The following is a 24758-nucleotide window of genomic DNA, read 5'->3' as shown; positions in this document are numbered from 1 at the left end:
GGACTAGAGCTTTTCATTACCCTTTAGCAACACCTTGCAGCTTCTCCCCCACAGACAAATCTCCCACAGAGTTACATTCTTCATGGGCAGACAGCGTGGCCAAGTCATATGGCACTGGACTGGGGCTCTGGAGACTTATGCTCTATTGCCAGATCTGCCACCAGCCTGCTAGGACACCCTGCGTAAGTCACTTCACCTCTCTGCGCCTCAGTTTCTCCATCTCTTAAATGGGAATAATGAGACTGACCTGCTTTGTAAAGTGCTTTGAGATCTACGGATGGTAAGAGCTAGATATTAGTATTATATTTATCACCTGATGCAAACCAAGTGTTCAGAGCAGGGTACATACCAGTGTCCTTAAGATCATAACCTGGTTATGTCTGTCTTTTGCCTCTGTACAACAGCACCAGTCTGTGTGATGCATGTGTCTCACAGAGCTCCGCCAGACCACTGAATAAACACACCCGACCAAGCATACAGACCCAATAAGACAAAGCCGTTAAGATCTTTATCTATTCTAAGGTATTTCTACAACCTCCAGCACTGAGTGTTTCACAATCCTTAATGCAGGTATCCTTGTAACTCCCCAAGGAGGTGTTTTTACCTTTTATTCTTTTACCGATGGGGAACTGAGGCCCAGAAAGACTAAGAGACTTGCCCAAAGTCAGGTGAGAAGTCTGTGGCAGAGCTGGGAATTGAAGCCATGTCTCCTGAGTCCAGACTAAGACTCTAACCACTCGAGTGCAAACCATCCTTCCCTGAGGCCCAAATATCATCCAGCTCAAGTCACCCAGAGTTTTGCTTTGGACTTTACTCCCTGAGTGTCTCTGATTCAGGGCAAGACACATTTAAGGGTCATCTACCAAAAGATTTAATCTGCGCATGAGCCAATGACAGAGTGTGCATGTCAGGCAGACTCCTGCATGATTTCATAGGACATGACAACATGGAGGACACATGTTCAAAACGCTCTATAGCGACTGGCATGGGTTATTTTGTGATGTGGACACATGTCTATTGAGAACTCGATTAAGATGCACCTTCTAATTTTAAACTGGTCACCATTGCTTTTGGTAAGGCAAAACTCCCCTATGCTCAAAGCTAGCCAATGTCTGCCTCATCTGGGGTTGGATTAGAACCAGCATCATAGTACTGAGCTGCTCCATATACCAATCCCCCATCAACCCCACACCCCTGGAGCTAGATTGAAACTAGCACCCTAGAAGTGAAAGATTCCATATCCTATTTCCTGGCTCCTTTGAACCAGTCTAAGTCCTCTACTTAGGGCTGGTTTAAATCAAAACCCTAGAAGCAAAAGGCAGTAGCTTCCCATCCCCAAAACCTCCTGAGCCAGCCAGTTTCTCACTTTAGGTTGTGCTTCTGTTCTCCATTTCAGGAATTGCTCTAGAAGCCAGACCTCCTGTGGCACTGCAGGGCTGCACTTGTAAGTCAGCTGTCCTTTCCATAAACTGGGACCCACTTTACTTCTCATTGCCATCTCCATCCAGTGGACACCAGTCTATGAGGGACATCCTAGATTAAAGGAGCCCACAACAACCAGAGTGTGATGAGGTGTACAAACCCTATACTGAGCAACAAGGGCTTAAGTGCTCATTTTGGGCTTGGCCAGCCCCACCCCTGCCACACCGGCAGCAAATGCGCCATCTGCTGGAGAAATTAAAAGGCAGCGAATTAACTCAGTGCTGAAGGTGAACAGCCTTGCAGCCCACAGTTCCAGCAGAGCAGAATAAAGCCTAAAGGCTCTAATGCAGCTGCCTAAAGGGGCCCTCTGTGAGGAAAGGGAGGACTCTGTGCAAAGATAAGCAGAGAGGGAAGTACTCTGTGGCCCTGGACAGTAGTGACTCCCCCTTGCTTCTTTGGGAGTTGGATTTTCCCATCAGGTGAAGGCCTTGAACTGAGGTGATCCCTGGGGGGCGGGGGGGGGAGACCAGAGGAAGAGGCCCAGAGAGGATAGTCTTACCTAGTCTTGGTTGCTAGGTGACTGGTAGCTAAAAGGGTCCTAGGTTGGAGCCTGGTAGAGCAGGAGAGCCTGGGCTCTCCTCCCCACAACCCCCTTGGTAGTCTGGGGTTGTGGCTGTGACCACTAGGCCATGCTTCCCAACTACACCCTGAGTGGAGACCATTACACAGGATTATGGAAATACAGGTGTAAACCCCAACTCTCCTGCCTTGCAGATGGACCTCAGTCTTGAGTTTTCCCTTTCATCCCCTCTTTAGTTCTGAAATCACCAAACTTTCAATGCTGGAGCACTTAGCTGCAGTTAGAATTGCCATCTTTAAAAGGTCATCATCTGGACTCAAATGTTGTGGCTTCAGGCTGGTGCACTGTTCAGAAGTGAAATGCTGCCTTAGCCCTGAAGACTTTCCATTGTTCATTGGTGAACAGGTTCAGATCACATAGGAACTAACCCAAACTCAACTTCTTAACTAAGCTTGAAAAAGTTTGGTTAACATTTCCCCTTGTCGTTAATGTTCATTTTCATGCCTCTCCCAGGTTGTGGCTAGAAACTACTGATCTGTAGCACAAAAGGTCATTCTTGTGTTTTACTGCCCTGACTGGAAGCAGGAGACATCTCTTAAGAGAGCTTGCTGCAAGGCAGAATGACCTAGAGCAGTGGTTCCCAAACTTTAACAGCCCGTGAACCCCTTCCACAAAATTGTGAACTCTCGTGAACCCTCTTCTAAAAATGAATATTTCCAGGGATTTAAGTTTAACTTTCCTCAGTGTGATAGATGTGTTTGCTTTGTTCTGCATAGCTCTTGGAAGCCCAGAACCACTGGAGAAAGATAAAGTCTCAGGTCTGGTAACACAGACTGCTAACAACCAACAAACTAGAAAATGAGAAGATTCACTCAAGTCTCACTGAAGCAAAACAGAACTCCAGAGAGAATGACAATTACTGAGGCACCTTAACCCTGCTACACTGGCTGCAACATGCTTCCGGCTGGTTCTGATCACAAACAGCTTTACTTCCTCCACAAGGGTGTCCTACAAGGGACTAATTAACTTGGACCATCCCCCACGTGCAGCATGGCCCCTGCTCACTCTGCCCTCAGTGCCAACTTCCCCTGTCTGACAAGGACAGGGGTCTGAGCTGCCATCTACATGTCTGGGATCTCAGCTCCTGCCCTGCCCACCACAGGGCTCAGGCTACTGGCCCTGCACCAGGGTCTGGGCTGCCAGATCCACACTCCATGGGGCTCCTGTTGCTGGACCCCGTTGACTGCTCCGGTCCACTGAGCTTGGGCTGCTGGCTCCAACTCCCCAGCTCAGCTCTTCCTGGGGCTCAAGCTGCCAGATCCGCACAGAGTCCTGGGGTTCGAGCTGCTGGCTCCCCCGCTGATGGGGGCAGGGCTTGGGCTGCCAGCCCTAACTGCCCAACCCCGTTCTTTCTGGGGCTCGGGCTGCCAGACCCGCACAGAGCGCTGGGGTTTGAGCTGCCGGCTTCCCCGCTAATGGGGCAGGGCTTGGGCTGCCAGCCCAAACTACTCAGCCCTGTTCTCCCTGGGGCTCAGGCTGTTTTCCCTGCAACCAGGTCCCACCTGCTGCCTCCAAGGCCCAGGGTCCTCTGGCCGCCATTAGTGAAATTTTTCTGGCGAACTCCCTCTAATGTTCGGCGAACCCCCAGGGGTTCATGAACCCCAGTTTGGGAACCACTGACCTAGAGGAATGGGCCAAGAATTTAGCACTTACAGGTGTCATTCCTTAAACGTCTAGTAACTCCCTTGAGCAAGGCTCTGTATCCTCATTAATGAGGATAATGATCCTTCCCCACTTCTCAGGGACTAAACAACATTTTTAATGGCAAGTGATACTAGTATGATGACTTCTCCAGACCAATCTAGCAGACTTCAGAGAAGTGTCAAGACTACATATTTGACTTAGCCCTGTTCCAGAATCTGAGCGCCTTCTGTAATTCCATGGGGCCTGAGGGCAATCAGCAATTTGCAAGAGGCATTCCACACCTTTGAGAGTCACACCTCAGCACATGTCCTAGGCTTGCAAGTCAAATGAGAGCCATGCATGGCAATGAAGACAGGCATCAGCCCTGGCTGTGGAATCCCTTCTCAGCTGAGTTGCTTACTTCACAGACACAGGTAGTTTTGTGGTGGGTGATTTGATTAATTTAATTCTAATTAATTCTGTAATCTCACACTGTTCCTGAAACCTGTGCAGAGCCTATCAAGGTAGAAGCACAGAAGGTGACACAGGCAAACTAAAGATTCAGTCCACTGGCTTCTCTATATTTAGCTTACCAAGAAAAACAGCAGCGTCTTCCAGCCTGCAGGGTCCTGATACCAATTTCTGTCATGCCCATACTTCCCAGTGGTCCAGCACAAGAAAGGGGTGGATGTGACTGCACCAGAAATTAGTGTCCGCTGGGCCATAATCATCACAGGCCAAATTCATCCCTGGAGTTACAGTACATGGGGTGGGGGGTGGGGGTTGCCCCATGATATTAGGGGGGGTGGGGAGGGAAGAAGAAACAAAATATTAGGGAAGTCCTCATGAACATAGGAAACTGTTCCAGTCCAACATGCCCCATCCAGGCCCTGACTGCCCCCATATCCTTTTCCTGCAGCACCCCACATCCAGCCATTTGCTTCAACTCACCCTCTTCATCCTGTTTTGTCAGCAGCCCTCTCAGCCCTGAAAATTAAGGGGGCATCTCTGTCCCAATCCCCTAGCCTGGTAACTTCTGTTTGTTCCCCTCTGCAGAAAGCAGTTCTGTCCAGATCCCCCATTTTACTCCTACTTGCTGCACCATCACATTATTCCCCCCTCCTTTTTGATGCCTTCACTGGGGCAAACACTTTCCCTAGTGATCAGAGCTGGGGCCAAGGAGACAGGCCTGCTGGGTTCTGTGTGCAGCTCTGTTACTTACTTGCTGTGTGACCCTGGGCAGGTCACTGCCTCAGTCTCCCCATCTATAAAATGGGGGTGTTGAGCCAAACCTTCCTTGCAGAATTGTGAGAGGATTCACTCACTAATGCTTGTAGAGCACATTGTGCTCCTCGGACAGGAGAGGGCAGAAAAGGGTGAGGGTTAGAGATTAGTATCTGCTGTATCAGATTACCCCAAAGGCTACTCCTTTCCAGTGAAAATCAGCCCAATTTCCCCAGATCTTCCTGAAAACTTACATTCTTTGGACTTGGTGCCTCCTCAAGACCCTCCTTTGTGGCAAAGCCATAATCCCCTTGCAGTGGGATGGGCCCTAGGCCAGCATACAGGATCCCAAGTGGGGTCTCACTAGGGCCTTATCTAGTCCCAGCATTGCCTCCTTTGGTTTGTGTTGCACCCTTTTGCTAATACAGAAATACATTAGTGGGTCTCCTTTGCGGTCACCTACTGCTGTTTGATCATCAGAATGATTTTCCCACAGGAACCCCCTGATTCTTGAGGTCTGAGCTCAGTGGTTGAACAGTTAGTTTCTAAAATAGTTCAGGGGCTATAGAAAATCTTCCCCCTCCACCCAGCTCTGTGTATACAGGTTGCATTATCTGAGTTAAGGCTCCAGCCTCAGGGAACCCATTGTTGACAACAAAATATTTTGAGTCGTTTTTCATGTCATGTATAAATGCATTTTTAAATACAAAGTTTGAGGCCCTTGTGTGCCACAAAACTTCAGAGCTATTCCTGAAGCATACTTCCTTATTTATTTACTGCCGCGTCACTGGCTAAATGGAACCCTGAACAACATCAACAAGGAAATAAACATGTAACATGGGAGCCATGTTATCAACACACTGCACGAGCCGAGGATGACGTTCCAGCTCAGAGCTGATGCGGGAGGCGTAGGGCCATGTGAACGGCATGATGAGGTCGTCAGCTTGACAGATCTGAAACTGACGGGGATGAAAACATTAAAATTGATCATTGTTGGTGCTGCTTCTTGCATTGTGGTGGTAGCAGAGGCTGGGGGAGGAGGGACTGATTGGCCACCCTCTCCCCCCAAAATGATATGGCAGCAAAGCAACCTCTTGGCTGCCTGTAAAGGAAGGGTGTGGGAATTGACAGCTGTGAGGCCCTATGCTTTTTGGAGTTGGAAGCTGAGTTCTAGCCCCACTGTGACCTTGAATCAATACTTACTTTTGTAAGAGAGAAAATTCTTTCTGCAGGATTGATGGATATTTCGTCCCACTGAAAACCATGACAGATGGGTTTTGTTCAAACCTCTATGCATTTTAAAATTGCATTTACACTTGCTAAACAAGAACTGTGTCTGGAACAAACCTGTCTCCCTCTCTCTTTTCATTTTCCCCTCCTTTGGGTGCTGTGCAGCCAAGATGCTGCTGGGAACCTGCACCCAATTTAGAGTTGGGTCCTGTTCAGATTCTTTGGGTTTATTCTTTTTAACCTAGTGTTTTTGCTGTTCAGAAAACATAGTGCTTCTCCCCACAGAGGAAATGGGAGTTTAAGTTCCTTTCGGTTGAGAGATTAAATTTGTGGTTACTACGGATCCCATAACACAGTGCCCAGTGGATTGTACACTGGACTGGGAGCCTGAAATGTGGGGTGGCTTTCGGTAAGCCACTTCCACTCTGTGCCTCAGTTTTCCCATCTGCAAAGAGGGGGATAATGCTACTTTTCTTGCTTTGCAAAATCTGTTAGATTTGTGAATGAAAAGTGCCCTGTAAGAGTTCAGTGTTGTTATCAGCACTTTTTTTAAGAGCAGTGATGCTAGCCCCTGCCATTCCGGCAACATTGCAGCTCAGATAATTACATTCTGCCTAAGTAAAAGTCCTCCTCTTTTACCAGTGAACGCTAGTGTTACCTTCCTTTCCATTCTGAAATGCAGGTTGCTTTGCTGTTTTCTCTTAAATAGTTGTCATGTCTCTTTCCCTGCCCCCCAAAGTGATTGCATTTCAGTGGTAAGTGTTGGCACTTTTATGCACTATTGCGTGTTTTATAGTAAAGGGCTTTTGGGATCCATCAGGATGAAAAGTGCCATAGATATATGACAGCATTACTAAGATACTGTCATGAACTGGCTAGTGCACAGTCCTCTACAAATCAAAGCAGGACAACTCAGCTGTGTGGCATAGGCCCTATACCTCCAACTCTTCATGGAGATTCTCTTTTAACTTAAGTGGTAAAGTCCTATGCTTCTGGAGTAAGAGGCTCTGAGTTCTATCCTCACTGGCACCCTAAAGTTCCAAGTGTCCACAATGTGCAGCAGAACAACAATTATTTTTGCCTTTTCTTTTCTTTTTCAAAGAGATCATCTTCTTCCTAGCTGGAGCTCTGAGCATGTCCTTCTGCTTTACTGTCCCACTCTCTGGATCCCACACTGCAGCCACCACATACCAGCACAGCAGGATTGGGTTGCGATTCCTGAACAGCACTGACGCCCAGGTGCAGAGCTGGCTGACGGGCAGCTGGTGTGCAGAAGAGACTGAGAGAGAGAGAGAGAGAGAGAGAGAAAGTGTGAGTGCTGGGGTCAGGAAAGTAGCCAGGACATTTCCTATTAAGCTGCATATAACCTTTATTCATTTGCAGTTCTGGCCTTTCATAAGAACAGTCACACTGGGTCAGACCAATGGTCCATGTAGCCCAATATCCTGTCTTCTGGCAGTGGCTGGTGTCAGATGCTTCGGAGGGAGCAAGTGGAACAGGGCAATTATCAAGTGATCCATTCCCTGTCATCCCGTCCCAGCTTCTGGCAGTTAGAGGTTTAGAGACACCCAGCATAGGCGCCAACTTTCCCCGGTGCCGGTGGGTACTTGCACCTCTGCCCGGCCCTGTCCCAACTCCACCCTTTCCCCGCCCCTGCCCTGCCCCCATTCCAACCCCTTCCCCAAAGTCCCCTCCTCTATTAGACCCCTTCCCCAAATCCCTGCCCCGGCTCTGCCTCTTCCCCGAGCACTCTGTGTTCTCCTTCCTCTCCCCTCCCTTCCAATCACGTGAAACAGCTGTTTCATGGCGCAAGTGCTGGGAGTTAGGGGGGAAAAGCTTATCTAATTCTTTTTTTAACACAATTACACTTTTGGCTTTCACAACATCCCTTGGCTATGAGTTCCACAGGTTGACTGTGTGTTGTGTGAAGAATACTTCCTTATGTTTATTTTAAAACTACTGCCTATTAATTTCATTGGGTGACCCTTAGTTCTTGTCTTATGAGAAGGGGTAAATAACAGTTCCTTATTCACTTTCTCCACACCATTCATGATTTTATAGATCTCTGTTATATCTCCCCCAACCCCAAGCTTGTTTGTCATTATCCCCCTTCCTTGCCCATATCATCATTTCTTGTGGTTGTCTAATGGAAGAAACACTCCTATTCCCACTGCGATCAAACATTATAGATTCTTTGGATCAAGGTTCTGTCTCTCTATTGCTGTAAAGTGTCAAGCAAAAAGGTATGGTGCAAGATACCTATATCTGTGTTACACTAATGGTTCTGAATTACACTATGATGGTTCTGTGATGTGATGCAATGAAGAGATGGGTGGGCACCATCAGCGTAATGTGAGGTTAGAAGGCAGAGTTACTCAGAAGCCAAGGGAAAGGGAGTGTTGTATGTACCCTAGTGCGGAGCAGTGTGATGGGCACAGACAAGGCACCTAGAGAGAAGAGAGGCCTGTTGCCTACTCTAGTCTACTGCCATGATGCCAGACGCTGAAGGGCGTCTGAAAGGCTAACCCTCTCTTCGGGTGGTGGGGGTTTAGATAGGAACCCCTCACAAAGATGGTGGCGGGTAGCCCTCATAAACATGGCGGCTGTATTCTGGTGTGCCCCTCACAAACATGGCGGCGTCTGCCCCTCACAAACATGGCAGCTGAGGTCTCCTCCCCGAGAGCGGGGCCATACGTGTCCCTTAACAGAAAGGGGCCATGCGCATGCGCATTCGGGGCAAAGCGAAGGAAGATGGTTAAGAAGCGAGAGGGTCTGAGCGTCGCTCAAGAGGTGACAGCCTCCCCCCCCCCCCCCCCCATCCAGGCAGCTGGGAGCGGGGTCACTGGGGTGCGGTGCGGTGGGGGCGAGAAGGGAACAGGGGAAGAAGCGAGGTGGGGGCAGGAGAGGCATGTAGGGGGCGGAGGCAAGGGAGGGGGAAGCGGGTGAATGGGGGACGAGGCGAGGTGGGCGCTAGCCTAGGGGGCGGGATGCGGGGAGTGGGTTGTTATGGGTAAGGGAAAGATCTTCATTGACGGGCTACGCTGCCCCCCAAATCCGTGGGGCCTCCGCTGAGGGTGGTAGCTGAAGAGTATCCCGTGCCTCTGAGACCATTTCTACTCTTCCCCGCAAACTGTGGCCCTGGCTGGTGCTGCCCTTTGGAGTTTTTCCGTCCTGCTGATGTCGTGTTCCTGCTCCCCAACTCACTCCCTTCTCAGCTGGGTAGGGCTCTCCCTTGGAGGAGGCAGTGATTTGCAAATGCTTTTGGGGAATGAGTTTAAAAATCAGTATCTTCCTAATGAATGAAAGGAATAGGCCCGAACCAATCAAATGAGATTCAGTAGAGAGAAATGGGAAGTGGCGACACAATCCAGTGAACACATACAGAACAGAGAAATACAGGTAGGGCAAAAACATCACTGAAAAGGCTTGTATTGCATGTTTTGTGAGCCACTGTGACCAAAAAAACAAGTGTCTTATTGAGCTCTATTTTTTTAATAGGAGTGTTGAGTGTGGTAGTTTTCTGCTCTGCTTAGCCCTATTTAGGCCTTTATTTGAGACAGCCGTTATTTCTGGGTCCCATGTTTCAATGATAAAGAGTTCAGAGGAGAGTGGTCCTGAATGAAAAAAGGTTTGGACAATAAGCCCTAGCAGAAAGGGTTCAGAGAACTGAGGATGTTTGATTTGGAGCTATGACAGCCAAGAATAGACATGGTAGTTGTTTCCACCTCCATGAAGGCATGTTATAAAGAGGGCATAGTCTGATCACAGATTGAGAAAAGATGGGGCTTTAGTTGCAGCAGAGAATTCTGGTTAAATGTTGGAAAGTATTGGGAATCTTTTAACTCCAAAGAGTTGGGTGATGAAATAAACTGCTTTGGGATGGTGTAGAACCACCTTTGCTGGGGCTGTCAGAGGCTGAGACCTGAAACCTATCTACCAGAGGGTGGTTTAAGGATATTGACTCAATCTTGCCACAATGATGGGGAAAGGACTAAGTGAGTGTCCCTTCTAACTACAAATGATTCTGTGAAAGGCAATTTTAAAAAGGGATGAATTTGGCCTCTTTAAACTAGATGGATCTGAGCCTTAGGTTTGAAATATGTGGACACCTTTCAGCTGCACCTTCATCTTTGGCATTTAAACTTTCATTTAACACCACTACCTTCTAAGCCTTTATGCTTGTGAAGAAAACCTTCCAGTTAGGAATGGATGTGAGCTGATGCAAGGCTCTTTTCCTGAGCCCTGCTCTAAACACAAAGGCACATTGCTTCAACTAAAAGTGTAATTCAAGCAGATGTAACTTTGTGTGTGGATGCTCTTGCATTGGCTTAAATCTGGCACACGGTTGAGCTTGCATTGATAAATTACAGATGCAAACCACATCAATATAAGCCTGGTTCAAATGGATGTAACCAGGTCCTCACACAAAGTTGAATCCATTTGATGCTATGCCTTTAGTTAAACTGTTGGAACTTTTTGTACTTAGATAAGCTCAAGATCTTCCAACAGGCAGCCCCAGTGACAATGCTGCTACTCAGAATTTCCCTGAGCCTCGTGAGCAGGAGAAATTAGCAAGACTCTGGTTGTTTTCATGGGCACTGTTCAGAATCTTGTAGGTGGTGGTTTAACTCTGCTGCTGCTTCAGGAAGTTATGACGGCTGTGGTAGATGAGCTAATTACATAGGAAAGGAAGGACCCCCCCAATAATGGCAAATAGGTAGGTGGTTGATGCCCTCACTCCCATCTCAGTAGCCATGAGGCTGGGAGAAATAGAATAGGAGCCTGTAAGGTGGAGGTCCAAGAAAGAGGTAGCTACTAGCCAAAAGTGATCTGAAAGATAAGTCCCTAGGAGGGGCCTGTGGAAAGCACCCTGGTAGGAATCCTAGCAGTCCCCTTCCCAGTGTTTGGAGTTGATACTGAGGGACTGAGCAGGTGGATCCTCCTCCTTCATTCTGTTGTATTGGCCTCAGGCTAGTAGATGTCTGGCAAATGTTTTCAGACCTGCTGGATGTACCTATTGTTGGTTAAATGATTTGTTGAAATGTAAAATTATTGTAAGACCACAGTGGAAATTGAAATAGGTCCATTAACCAAGAGGTTAACATGTGAACCTAAACAAATTCAATCTCTGCTGGGCTGATATTAATAATTGAGCCTACAACATTCAGGACCCACTGACTAACAAATGGGGAGAAATGCCTTGAACCTGCTAGTAAATGACAAGGGAAGAGGCTGCGTCTGGGAGGTGATTTTTTTCCCCCCAATGCTTTTGTTTGGCTTTGATCTGTTTTATGAGGGTCATGAAACAAAAACCTCATTATCCAATGCTGTTGGTGTATGTGTGATATGGCTGTTTGCCAGCATCTTAATTGGGGGATTTATAAAGGCAGAGGGCAGATGTCAGTTCTTGAAAAGTGCTTTTAGCCTTTCTGCTAGGAAGAATGCTTTTATTAATTCAGTATAGAATGTATTAAAAAAGGATCCAACCCAACTCTGTAAGCAGGGTCGCCTCTTTCCTTTCCCACCATGTGCGAGAGGTTTTGGACTCCCTTCCCAAGACTGCCTGGGCAAATGAGATTTGTAACAAACATAAAGCTAATTTGGATTGAATCTGTCCCAAAGCTCCGTATTTTCAGAGGTCTCCAGATGGCACATGTATGAAGCCAGATTTCAGTGCAAATTACTGTGCCTTGTGGTACATCTCATGGCAAGGGATTCAGCTGGCTTCAGAATGTTCTGCAGCTTACTTGTTGTGTGCAAAACTGCTGGTCCCTCACCCCGGAGCTCCTTTCATAGCAGTTGATCAGGTAGCAGGAGGGTAGTGGCTGTGCAGGTGAAGGGCACTTTGTGTGCTCTGATTGCTCTCTCCTTGCTGGATATTAAACACCTGCTTCAGTTGTTAAAGTGAGACTGCTACTAGTTGAAGAGGATGTTGACTTAAACAAAGTCCTTTGGCTATGGAACAAACAGAGTTCAGACAGCTGTAATGCACACAACATGTGGGAAGCTTATCAGCCCAGTCCTGGAGGGACCCCCTTCCAAGGGCCATGGGGAGCAGGAGGAAGAGTTTGGTCACTGTGACCCATTCACTTCTTGGCAGAGGCTGCCAATAAGGAGACCAGTTGGTGTGAATTATATTGATGATATTGTGTCCCACTAGGAACCTGGACCAAGAGCAGCTCCATTTCATTAAGGGCCTCTGATAAGTTTACGTTTGTACTCTAGCTAACCTCTCCATGCATTCATTAGTAGGAGCAAATGCTTTCCATCTACAGCAAGTTCAACACACAGCTGTTTCTAGGGAAGCTCTGTGGAGAGCTGCCCCTGGGGATTTTGTGGAAGCTTTACTGTTTCTCAAGTTCTAAAGTTTTACAGTCTATGGGGCCCTTGGGAGAGTCTCTGGCAGCCCTCAGAATAAGGGGTAATTCTCCATGGAGTTGCTCTGATTTCTTCCCCAGAACTTATTATATTTTTTCTTTTCTTTTGCTGGCAACAAAAGGCTGCGTGGACTATGCAGCCAGTGAGAAATACATACACGCAATGCCAGCTCCTGAGTCAAAAATCCCAAGTAGGGCAATGGAGCGGCCATACCAGGATAGTACATACACAGAGCCTTCTGCCCATTTCTAGTGCCGTTGCTGTGAGGACCTCTAAGCACTTTACAAACAAACCTTCCAATCCCCCCACCCTCAGTGAGGTAATAGTAGTCCCCCAATTTACAGGTGATGTCACCTGCCTCTAAGGTAACACAGTCAATCAGTGTTAGGGACAGGAATAGAACCTAGGAATCTTGATTCCAGTCTCCTCTTATAGCCATTAACAAGGCAGAAAAACCAGGGAAAAGAAACAAAATTTCCAGAGGAAAGGATTTTGTTCCATCACTAATGTTCACCATTCTCTGTGTTCCTAGTGGAGACTCTTTTCACCTGTTTGTGCCCCAGCCTCAACAAAGGTATCAGCACAGCTCTGGGAACATTTGTTGTGAACTGCTTCTGCAGGAACCCAGCTTTGGTTCTGATGAAATGATAAAAAGAGTTGGAACTTTAACATAATTAAGAGTCTGGAGGATTTTAGTTGGCAGAAAGTCAAAATGTGAGGGAGTGGAACAAAATAAACTCTACTTTCAGTTGTGAAAGTGGTGAGTGAAGCGTGCACTGAGAGACAGCAAACAAAATGAGAGGCATCCTTAAGGAATAGTCGGTAGTTGGTGGCTTTGAGAGGGGAACGGCGAACGCAGTAAGGAAAAGAGACATTGAGAAGGAACCGCTGGCCATGACTGATTGAGCATTGGTGTTAGCAGTTGACTGCTCTGTCATGGAGTTTGTCTACCTAGACTAAGATAAAAGGTGAATGTATTAGCTGGCATGTGTTGTGTTCTGTCTACACTAGGCGTTAACACAAGTTAGTTAAAACACTTCAGGTAACGCATTTTAAAAATGCTCCTTTTATCATCCCACTCAACACAAGCTGTTGGAGGGGTTTCTTTGACAAAGTGCTAATGATGTAGTTCCTTGTTAAACATGACCACTCGCTTCTCCCTCTCCCCCCCCCCCCCGGGTATCCAGACCGTGTTCTCTGGATCAGTGCAAGCTCTGGGCTGTGTAGGCTCAGGGGAAGATGTTCTTGCTGCCAGGAGGATCCACACAGTGTTTTGTCAATGACAGCAAGGCCCCTTCTCTCTGTAGCAGTCTGTTGTCTCTAGTTTGGTACTTAGATTCTAAATCCCTTGGGGCAGGCACCATTTTGGGGTCAGTGTTTGTACAGTGGGGTCCATGGCAGTGGCTCCTAAATGCTATGGAAATACAAATTATAATACTGCTGACTTGGAAACTGCAGTCTGGTAAGAAGGTGTGGGGCTTGAATCTCACTGTTACAGGTGCCAAATTAGTGGAGGGAGGGGGCAAAGGGATGTCTCCAGACACCACCCCACTGGAATTGGTGGCAGTGGGAACCATGGTTACAAAATCCCACACCAGCCCTTGTACTCCTGCCCTATGCAGACCCAATGGTGCAAGAAGAGAAGACACCTTTAGCCACCAGCTCCACCAAATCATAGTTTGTGGCTAGTGGAAAAATTCTACTGCTGGTTCATTGTAAAAGGGGCAAGTGCTAACTTGACTCCACCAGACTCCCCCGCTGCTGCTCTCTAATGTAGCCCACTCAGTTACTGCCCTATGCTGAGTCTGCTCAACTGCCCCGCTCTGCATGAGCCCCTGTGATAGCCTTTGTGTGCTTGCCCTGAGCAGTGTGAGAGAATTGTTAATTAGTCCAGGATTGAGTTGTAAGTGGTTAATCAGAGATCGGTACCATTGATTTTCCTGTGTAATGATCGGTGGTAACATCTTTTCTCACTACCTTGGAGGACGACATGGTCTTTGAAAGCCAAGGCAGCTGGGTTTAATTCCACCAGGTTAATTTACACAGAACACTGCTGTTCTCCAGCTCCCAGGTTCTGAAGTATCTCACCAGGCGAGATCCGATTCTTCTGGCTGCTTGTCCCTCCTCAGCCCTGCTTCTGCAGCTCATGCACAGCACAGGGTGTGGTGGCAGATGATTGCAATGGGGCTAGCAATGATTTCAAAGCTAGTTAATGTCAAAGGTTTTGTTCTTTCTGGGATTTGGGTGTCACCTTGTCTAATTATCCCTGATATTTTCCCCCACTGGACTGCAGGCCTGTAGGGCAGAGCTTTCCCTCTGGAAGGCTTAAAGCCCTGGTTGCTGGGCTTAGCATACCCAGGATTCCCTGCAGAATTGTTCAGCTGTGGTATAATTCATTCCTGGGGCAGTCCTTCCCAAACTCAAGCGTGTTGGTCACCTCTGTTTGTGCTTCAGCTATTTGATTTTTTTTTCCCCTCTTTCCTTTCCTCTTCACCCCAGAATAAAGGGAGCTTCATGAAAAATAAATTAAATCTGCTAATTAGATGACTGGCTTACGTAGCTACAGTAACTTCTTGCTGCACCATGACTGAATCCAGATGCTTTGTGCAGGATGGCAATCTCCCAGCAGGACAGAGGCAATGGGGATAACTTTGTCCTTGCTCTATTCTACCAAATATTGGAGACCGCTGTGCTGAGCCTGTTTGTTCATGTGTAGTTCAGGATCTCCACAACTAGTCTGTGCTGGAGACTGTGGAGCTAACAGATTTTAGTGAGGAGAATGTGACACTGCTCCTCACTGCACCCTCACATCACTGCTCCCTTCCACCCTCACATCACACAGCCAGGCTGAAGTGCCTCCTGCTCTCTTGTTTCACCTTAGCGTCCCTGACTGCTTGTTCCCCTTTGCAGCGTTAATTCAGGACCTAGTTCTTGCCAGGGTGAACAGTCTTCCCACTTGATCCCCTTCCTCACTGTGTAAACATCCATTAGGTCACTTCTCTGCCTGTGAGTAAAGGGGAAAGGCCAAGGCAAATAGAGGCAAGGGCTAGAATGAAGGACGATCAGATCTTAACAAGAGGCACTGGCCTCTACAGGGGTCTTCAGTACTACTCCAGCCACAACTGGAGTTGATAGCACAATGACTTAGCACCCCAGCTGCGTGGGATGGAGCTGTACTGAATTCTTACAGTGATAAATATCCACTTGCTATGATCGCTGTGTTCCAACCAACTTACCCGTGCACTCTGCTCAGGCCAGGGGATCGGAGAGCCTCATGAAACCCATAGCTCCGCTGATTTTTAGGAGTGAGATGGCAAGACGCTGCAGTGGGGCTGCCATCCCGTCTCCTGAGCTGGGAAGGCCGGAGCTGCTGGGCTATGGAGGGAAGTCAGATGCCAGTGATTATTGTGGCTGCTGCTGTGTGTTTCAGATTGATGGCCTGGAGGAGAAGCTGTCCTTCTGCAGACAAAGCATGGAGGAGGTAGACCTTAAGCTGCGCAGAGAGGAGCTCAGTCCTGAAGGAAGGTACTGGTGATTCCCCTCTATTCAAACCTGTATAGCGGTGCTGCAGGCTGCTGTGTGCTCATGCAAACCGCTGACAGTTAGCTTTGTTGGGAGTACTCAGTAAAACCTCTATTGCCAGGCTGGGCCCCCGATTTGGAGCTTGTTTAGGGATGGAGAGAACTGGTTTTCTTTCTCTTCCAGGGAGGTGGGGGGTGACATGGTCAGAGTGCTGAATTTGGCTTCCGCTTCCCTGTTTGCAAACCCTCTGTGCATGCAGCCCAAGCAATGCCCAGTCCAATTTGCTTCCAGAATTTGGACCCCAGCACTAATAGGAAACAGCTGTGTGAGCTGGACAGATGTTCTGGGTAGCAGCATGCAGCTGATCTTGCTTAGACCATGTGAGTTCAGAGGTGCAGTAACTAGTGTGTGCTGAATATTCAAGGTGCTCTAAACCAAATGCTAGGTGGAATCCAGTCAGAATGATCCTAAGGGGACTGAGTTTTGACTCCATCCACCGTGCATGTTTGCATGGGGACCTGGTTGCAGATCCTGGTGATAGCCTAGAGTGGACCTAACTGTGTGTCTCAACAGTAGAGTGAGATGGTTAGTTTCCATTTCCACACTCGAATGGAACCTTGCTGTAACTTGCTCCCCTAACCCTAGTAGTGCTATAGGCAGAGCCTTTCCCTGAATGTGATCACCCAGCCTCAGTCATGTCCCTGCTGAGACCCTTTTCTTCCCATTTGTTAGCAGCCTGTTGCTCCCCTCCTAAGAGGGAAACTGAGCCATCAAGTCTAGGCACAGGAAGAGAGCAGCCTGCCAACTAGATCCTATCAGCCCATTGGTCCAGCTAACCTATTCTCCAGAGCTCGGTCAAGTTCTAGGTGTCCCAAGCAATGTGCTTTTACCTCTTCCCTTGAGAAACTCTTCCAGTCTCTCAGACTTGCCATTAAGTTCTTCTATTCAGCCTAAATGTTCCTGGGCTTGGTTTCTCCCCATAACTCCTAGTTTCCCCCATAGGTTACCAGGCTCAATTTCTCTCCTTTCTCAAGAGTTCTGTCTCCTCTCTCCCCACTTTCAGTCCTTATCTCACAAAACTCTTTTTGTCCTAGGTTAAGCTCTTCCGTGTATGTCACATCACCCAGCACCTTCTCTACCCTCCCTGAGATTAGTTGGTCTCTTTCTGTTAATGATGTGACCAGAAGCCCCAGCCTTACAGTGACCCACTATCTCTCCTGCCCTCAAATTCAGTGTATTGCCACTTATCATTACCCTGAGTTCAGCCAGTTCTCAATCCAGGTGATAAGGTTCCTGTCCTTAGAATCAATGTGTCAGGAGAGGTGCCCGAGTCTGCGACATCCACTCAGTCTTCTGCCAAGGAATTGACCGAGCTTGGCCACTCATGCTTCTGCTAACATCTAGCTATCTCCAGATTTTTTACTGTTTGTCCCATGAGGGAAGCTATTGACTCGGTGAGCCTAAGTCAGCGGGATAGGTCTGCTTTCCAATTTTGCTGTCCCCACCCTCCAACTAAAGCCTGACTGGATTCATAGTAAGTTTGGGGTTTCATTGCCTGGGGCTCCGTGTCATTCAGTCCTGCGGAGCTGCATGTGTTCAGCTTGGCCATGCTTTTTAAACAGTCTCATTTCCCTCCTAAGCATGAGATCCTTTCCCCTTGATTTTTCTAGCTAGGCAGGTTTGTAAACAGTGATACAACAGCTCAGCTACTTCAGAATCAGGTAGTTTAAACATCTCTTCTCATTTCCTCCTGGGCTGCACTCTGCATTTCCTTTTCCCGAGATGTATTTCAGGGTCCTCCTTTTCCTCTTCTCCTATTAGTGCACCCTGCCTTATTACAGCCCTTCTCTCTCCCCTTAACTAACTGTACTGTAAGGCTTGGATCCAGCTTTAAAGTGCCTGCTTTACCCCACGGGGGAACAAACAGCCCTATGACACACTGCCACAGAGCCTGCTTGGAGCAGGGAGATAGATAATTTGTTGGTGTATGTTTGTTTACACCCCACTCCTCAGAGCTGCAGCAGCTTTCAGGCCTTTAAATGGTGGATTAATCAATCATTGTGCAGCTGAAGATACAGGGTTTTCAATCACCCTGAATTCTGTGTGATACAGCTGGTTCTTACTGCAATCAGACACAGCTCCTTTGCCTGAGCCATTGGGGAGTTCGTGCAAAATGGGAGCCTTGGAAATGGGTGGGAAGAATTTTTCTTCAGTCTTTGGTTCTGAAATGTGGGAACAACATGGGGACTGTGATCTGTTGGGCAGAGTAGGGGGTTCTCTTACAGACTCTGCACCAAAGCAATTGCCTCCTTTTTTGGGAGGGGGTGGAGGAGGCCAGGCACAGTGAGGCTCCAGGTATGGGTGAGACCAGCTGTGACAGTGCAGAAGCTTATTTGTGTCCATTGGTGTTTTGACAGGCCTGAGCCTCCTCATGCACATGCCCCATTCCCAGGGCCAGGTGCTGCTTTTCCTTGCTTCCCCTAAGCATTTGGAACAGCCCAGCCTTTGGGCATTTTTCTCCCTGCCTATTCCTGGGGCAGACACCAGAGCCTCTTGCTCCAGAGGGAGCAGCTATCCCAGCTAATTGGAAAGGCACTTCCCCTAAGCCAGCTGGGAGTTACTTTTTAGCCAACCCTGCAGCACCATCCCAGTGTTCAGACAGGCTGCCCTGGAAGTGGGAGTCTTAGCCACCATTCATGCACAGCAGTCTCCAGGGAGGAAGACATCTAACCCTGTGGTCCCTCCCCATATGCCGTAGGGGGATGATAAGCTGCCAGCCTCCCTGGGAGAAAGGTCAATGGTCTCATTCTGTGTACAGCCCAGAACTCCTCCTCTGGGGCAGAGGCTTTCCACCACCGTACAGCATATGAGCTTGTGCAGAGCAATAGCATTTGCCGGCATGTGACAAGGCTGCTGCTTCTCATTACAGAAAGTCACTGGAGAGAGAGAGAAGCCTGCTTGTGACCAAAGCTGAAACCTATGGTAAGGCCGTCTTTAAATATAGATGCTCAGAGTGAGCAGCGGCTGGGCAGGATGGCCCGAGTCTACACTGCACTCAGCTTCCCATTTAAACTCCTGCCCCACTCTCTGATTTTGCTCAGCCAAAAAGTGACTGAGGGAGAGGTTGAAGCAGATCTGTTCAGCTGCTTTTAATCTGCGAGCAGGCTCCTGCCTCAGGTATTGCACAGCAGGGACCAGCCTGAGGCCTGTTAAAGGGGTCTGGCTTTGCAGGAAGTGCTGCGTACCTGCCCTCTGGAAACCAGGCCCCTTTAAGGCCATCTCAAGTTGGGGACCTAAAATCCCTAGAGTCTCTTGAAAGTTTTGGCCAGCAAATTGAGTTAGTGGAGCAAATCAGCCTCAGCCCAAGAGTCACCACAGAGGTTCAACAAATAAAATTCGGTTCAACTGAAACCTCTTCCAAATGCACAGTAGAAAACCATCGGGGAGGCTTCTGTTCACGTGAGTGTCTGCCCCATCTCTAGTGGCTCAGGCCTGGAGTACCTCAAGGCCAGAGCCAGGTAGGGGAAGGCTGAGCATCCTTCCCTCCCCATCCTATACCCATCCCCTCAATGGACTAATGTGAATGTGGTGTAGCTGGAGCCCCTCCCAAGTACTCTAGGCATGCACCATGGGTCAGCTGCTGGACCCCCCCTCCCCGCTTTGTATGTGGTGCAGTCCCCTGCACTTTCTATTCCAATCTCCAGCCAGGAAGCGTGTGTTCCTCCCTCTCTCTTCTGGGTGTACTGCACAGGAACTGTGGCATTAGGCTGCCCCCTGCTGGCAGAATTGAGGTTTTTTCGCCACACAACTCCTAAACTTGTCCCCTCATGAGGTTCTGACCCAATGCTTAGATTCATCTGAGTCTTACCTGTGGACTGAGGTCTGATCCTGAAAGAGGGCGGCGTGTTCTCCCTGCTCCTTGACATCAGTGGTAAATGGGGACACTTTTTCCCTTGCAGAGTCAGGGTCTGCCTGTAGCAACCTGTGCAGGTACATTGTAGCTTGCTGAGTCCTGAGCGCTGAGCAGAGTTGCTGTGGTTGTTAGTCAGCACACACTGTTCCCAGTTTCTCCCTGGGCAGAGGCATCAGTAGAAGATTCCTGAGACGCCACTGCTGCATCTCTGAGATTGATTCTCAACAGGCTTGTCCTTCATGTAGACCCAGACTCCTTGAAGTGAGTGAACGTGTGGGGCTTTCCCAGAGCGAGGGAGCTCCTGGCTGGGTTCTCCCATTGACACAGTAGCTTATCTGTGCAGAGTCCCAAACACACAGGTGGGTGTCTGCCATGTGTCTTGTGCTGGGTACTGTATCCATCACAAGGGGGCCTTGAGTTTTGATACCACCACCCCCTACCCACCCGCAACCTCAGTCTGAATAACGAGCACAGGCCAAGCTGGGCTCACCAAAGCCTGGCGTAAGGTTTACAGCCTGTCAAAGAGCTTGGTCTCTTCCTTTCTGACTTCATCCCAGGTAGCAGCAAGGATTGGCCTATCAAAGGGGTGGGCAAACTACGGCTCGCGGGACCATCCTGTTCAGCCCCTTATCTCCTGGCCCGGGAGGCTCCTCCCTCCCCCGCAGCCTCAGCTCACTCACTCCGCTGCTGGCGCAATGCTCTGGGCAGCGGGGGTGTGAGCTCCTGGGGCAGCGCAGCTGCAGATCCCGGCCTGACCTGGTGTCTGTTCTGCACAGTGGCAGCAGCATGGCCAGGCTCCAGCCGGGTGGTGCAGCTGTAGCACTGCCAGCCACCAGCGCTCTAGGCAGTGTGGTAAGGGGGCAGGGAGCGGGGGGGAAAGGGGGGTTGGACAGAGGTCAGGGGAGTTTTGGGTGGTGGTCAGGTTGTGATGATGTGGATAGGGATCGGGGGGGAATAGGGGGTTGAATGGGGGCAGGGATCCCAGGGGGGCAGTCAGGGAGGAGGGTGGCTTGGATAGGGTGGCAGGGGGGGAAGTCAGAGGCAGAGATTCCGAGGGTGGTCAGAGGACAGGGAGAAGGGGTGGTTGGATGGGGCAGGGGTCGGATGGGGCAGCAGGGGTCTGGGGGCATGTGGCTGGGGCAGGAGTCCTGGGGGCACAACCCCCTCCCCTAACCAGCCTGCCATACAATTTCCGAAACCTGACGTGGCCCTCAGGCCGAAAAGTTTGCCTGCCCCTGGCCTATCACCCACTTTGGCAGCAGCTGGGATAGCATGGAACTAATAGGCAAACCCTTTTCTGGGTTAGAACTTACCCTTTCTCCAGGACACATCTGAGAGAGCTCTGGATCCACAAATTGTCACCAAGCAGAGGGCAGTTGGAGGGAACACAGTGCACTGAGCAACCGGGGCTTGTGGGAATTGAGAATTAGGACTCAGCCATGGGCTAATGCTCATAACTTCAATGTTAAAGTAAGATCGCAGGGGCTCATCTGGGTAAAGCAGATTCACACAGAGCTGGCCTTAGGGAACTAACAAATGCAGGACAGTGCATTAGATTACCCCATCCAGACTCCTCTAGCAGCACCAGGAAAGATGTCACAGCTGGAGCATTCTGCTGCTGCACTCAGAACAAACAGGATCACCACTGAGCTGCTTAACACGCATTTCTAGCAGTTTAACCTCCCCTTGTGAAGTGAACTAGCAACACAATGGTCCCTGAAGAGACTGGATTCCTAAGTGGCAGCAGTGCAGGGGCTGTTCACCAGGGTGCATGCAGCACACCCAGTGCCATGCTAAACACCCCTGCAAAAAGTGAAATCCTGCTCTAGGAACCCATCACAGGGTAGGGGCTTGCATGTCAAATGCTACTAGCTTACAGCTGCTTCAGAAAAATACTGCAGGGGAGAGGACAAGACTCCTACTTTGGACTTGGATCTAGTAAAGCAGAGAATCAGTATTCTGGACTCCTGGGTTCTGTGCTGTGTGCTCTTAGCAGCAATCTACTGTCCCTGCCCCTCAATTCCCCTTTGTCAAACAGGGGCAGTGATCCCCACCCATCTTCACAAAGCATGTTGAGATCTTAGTCTGAGTGGCACAAAATTAGCATTAATCAGAATTCACATGCTCCTTCAAACAAGTGCACTAGGCTCTGAACTACCCCGTGTGCTCCCTATCTATCTTGCACTCTCACCTGCCAGCTGCCAAAGTCCCTTCCCAGTCCACAGGGGTTATCCACCTGGAATCAGCAGCAACGATCAGGGGAGGGATGGATCTGTACTAGTGAAGTGCCAAGGAACTGTTAAAAGGTGATACAGTGTAAAGATCATTAACTGCTTCTGCACAGACAACAATGTATTACGTAGGAGACAGCAAAATACACCTATTAAAGCAGCTGACTGTATGTGTGGCTGCAGGATAGCTGCCAAAGCTTGAGCTGTGTATGGAGTTCTGCCCACGGTCCTGATTCAGATGGCCACAGGGAAGAGTCAGGAGCCCAGCTGGGGAAGTGACACTAAGGTTAGGTCCACACTACCCGCCAGATCGGTGGGTAGGTATCAATTTATTGTGTCTCATCTGGATGCGATAAATCAATACCTGAGCGCGCTCCCGTCGACTCCGGAACTCCACCAGGGCAAGAGGCGGAAGCGGAGTCGATGGGGGAGCCGCGGCCATCGGTCCTGCACTGTGCGGAAAGGAGGTAAATCGAAATAAGATACGTCGACTTCAGTTATGCTATTCCTGTAGCTGAAGTTGCATATCTTACATCAATTCCCCCCGCCCATCCTAGTGTAGACCAGACCTTAAACCCAACACCACCTCTGTATTTCCCATGTGAAGTTAGTGGCTGGTGACAAGTGCTAGACCGAGTCCTGCAGACCGCCACGTATAGAACAGGTACAGCACTGGCAGTACCAGCTGTCTTTATAACCACTCACCCACCCCATTCTCCAGAAAATGAGGGAGGCATTCCATCTCCATGGCCCATTCAGGCCTTGGCCTTTAACAAGGGGTGATTTGTATAATGAGGCTACCTAACCACCAGTAGGAAGTGGCCTGAGGTCAAACAGCTGTTGTCCAATATCTTTCAGACACCACTGAACTGGGCAGGAGGCCTCTCTCTGATCTTGTGCCTGTCCAGTCCTTCACAACAAGGGGCAGTTTTGAGTAGTAGCAGCAGCTCTGCATGTTTATAAGGAACCAGACTAGAGCAAAGCACCTGGCAGGTCACAGCAGTTGGATGAAGCTGATCCCTATAAGGAGTTTCCCTCCATGCTTGAGGGAAAGGGAGTTTACTGTTCCTTGGAGCAATGGGTGCAGCTGTGATGCAGGAGGGGAGGCTGCATCTTACGTGTTGGTTTGGTTTTGTTTTTTAGAGAGAGAACTAAAAGTGCTCCGTCAGGAAAATCGCAAGAACATGGCCGTTGCAATAGCCATAGTACTATTGATTATTGTTGTTTACACCTTCTGGACAATGTAGTCAAGGTTCAGAACTCTCACTACTGACCACAGGGCTCCACTGCAAAGACCTCTTCCTTCTCCAGCTGATACGCCTCCCACCCAGGGGCTGGTCAGCTTTTCAGACCATTAGGCATCTGCAGTCTTCGTGGCCTGGACAGCCTTCTCTCTGGCAGCTGAGGATCTTGAAGGCAATGGGAAGCTACAGACACAGCACCAGTGGGTTTGGAGAGCAGACTGAAGTTCAGCTGGAGCCATCTCCTCCACATACTGTCCTAGGGGGCCCATGGAACAGACTACAAATTAATTTCAGGGGGATGAATGCCCCAAGTTCCCCTTTTCCTAGTGGGCCTTCTCTGTTCTTTGCTACTCACTACAAAGTTTTGGAGCCTGAAATCCTCTCTGCTCAGCCCAGGCAGAACCTGGGAAAGCTTTCCTCTTACTGTGCTTCAGCCCTGAGCTGAAGGGACCAATATCTAGAGCTCAAAGGGGGAGTTCAGTCATTGTGCCCCTCTCCTGTGATTGCCAAAAATCCCCATGTGTAGTAAGTAGTGCCAGTTATAGGGACACTTTTTTCAAAATAGCTTCCTGCTAACCTGGAGGGGGCTAGAGGAGTCACCTGAAAATGGGGTCTTTGGGATGGTGTCTTCCTGCCACTCAGCCAAATGAACTAAGAGGGCAGAAAGACAATAGCAGTTCCTAAACCCTGGGTAGTGGTGTGTGTCTATGTAAAGCACCCCCCAACCCCCCAAGGCAGGGCTCAGCAAAGGGCTGCAGTCTCAGACAGATAGTTCTGGGACACCAAGGATTAAAACTCACTGGCTTCATGGTGGGGTGCTCTGAACTGAGGGCTGAAGCTGTATTGTTTTTTAAATAAAGTCATTTGAACATATGAAAGAGCAACTACATCTGCCTGTAGCCTCCCCCTGCCTGTGCACTTCCTGCAGCTGGAAATCGGACCAATCAGCAACCAGCTGGCTAGTCTGAGGCCCTTCACTCAAGGCTGTGTCAGCCTGGCTGTAACACCATGATTTCTGAATGCACCATCCCATCCGTTCCAACACTGCAGGGAACATTCTAGGCAGCAGTGGGCAGAATCCTCCTGATTTTGCTGAAAATCAGAAAAAAACAAATGGGGCAACATGGAGCCCCTGGCATCTGGTTAGCAGAACTACCAGCTTCAATTACCTGCAACTATCTATAGATCAAAGACCAGGTTGATGGCAGCTATTAACACATCCCTCATTTGAGCTCTGTCCAGCCCCCGCACTACTGTTTAAAAACACCACTACCCTGGAGGGGGAGGGGGAGGGGGCGGGGGCGGAGGCACACAGAGCACCTGGCATGGGG

The 24758-nt window shown here is 49.1% G+C and overlaps 1 protein-coding gene across 1 annotated transcript; it reads left to right on the top strand.

The window, feature by feature from the left end:
- The first annotated feature begins 8825 nt into the window (after positions 1-8825).
- CCDC167 (coiled-coil domain containing 167) lies at positions 8826-24316 on the top strand. The gene is made up of 4 exons (XM_032770722.2): positions 8826-8929; positions 15948-16042; positions 18969-19021; positions 23327-24316. The coding sequence occupies exons 1-4, from the start codon at positions 8891-8893 to the stop codon at positions 23428-23430; spliced, it is 291 nt and encodes a 96-aa protein (XP_032626613.1). The 5' UTR covers positions 8826-8890; the 3' UTR covers positions 23431-24316.
- The last annotated feature ends 442 nt before the right edge of the window (positions 24317-24758 follow it).

This window comes from Chelonoidis abingdonii, chromosome 3 (assembly GCF_003597395.2).
Source record: "Chelonoidis abingdonii isolate Lonesome George chromosome 3, CheloAbing_2.0, whole genome shotgun sequence".
NCBI lineage: Eukaryota > Metazoa > Chordata > Testudines > Testudinidae > Chelonoidis > Chelonoidis abingdonii.
This window is presented reverse-complemented; position numbering and strand designations above follow the sequence as displayed.

Excerpts from the sequence above, each read along its gene's own strand:
- CCDC167 (XM_032770722.2), top strand. The coding sequence starts at position 8,891 with ATGGTTAAGAAGCGAGAGGGTCTGAGCGTCGCTCAAGAG. Across the intron at positions 8,930-15,947 it reads GTCTGAGCGTCGCTCAAGAG|ATTGATGGCCTGGAGGAGAA; the intron begins GTGACAGCCTCC and ends TGTGTGTTTCAG. Across the intron at positions 16,043-18,968 it reads GAGCTCAGTCCTGAAGGAAG|AAAGTCACTGGAGAGAGAGA; the intron begins GTACTGGTGATT and ends TTCTCATTACAG.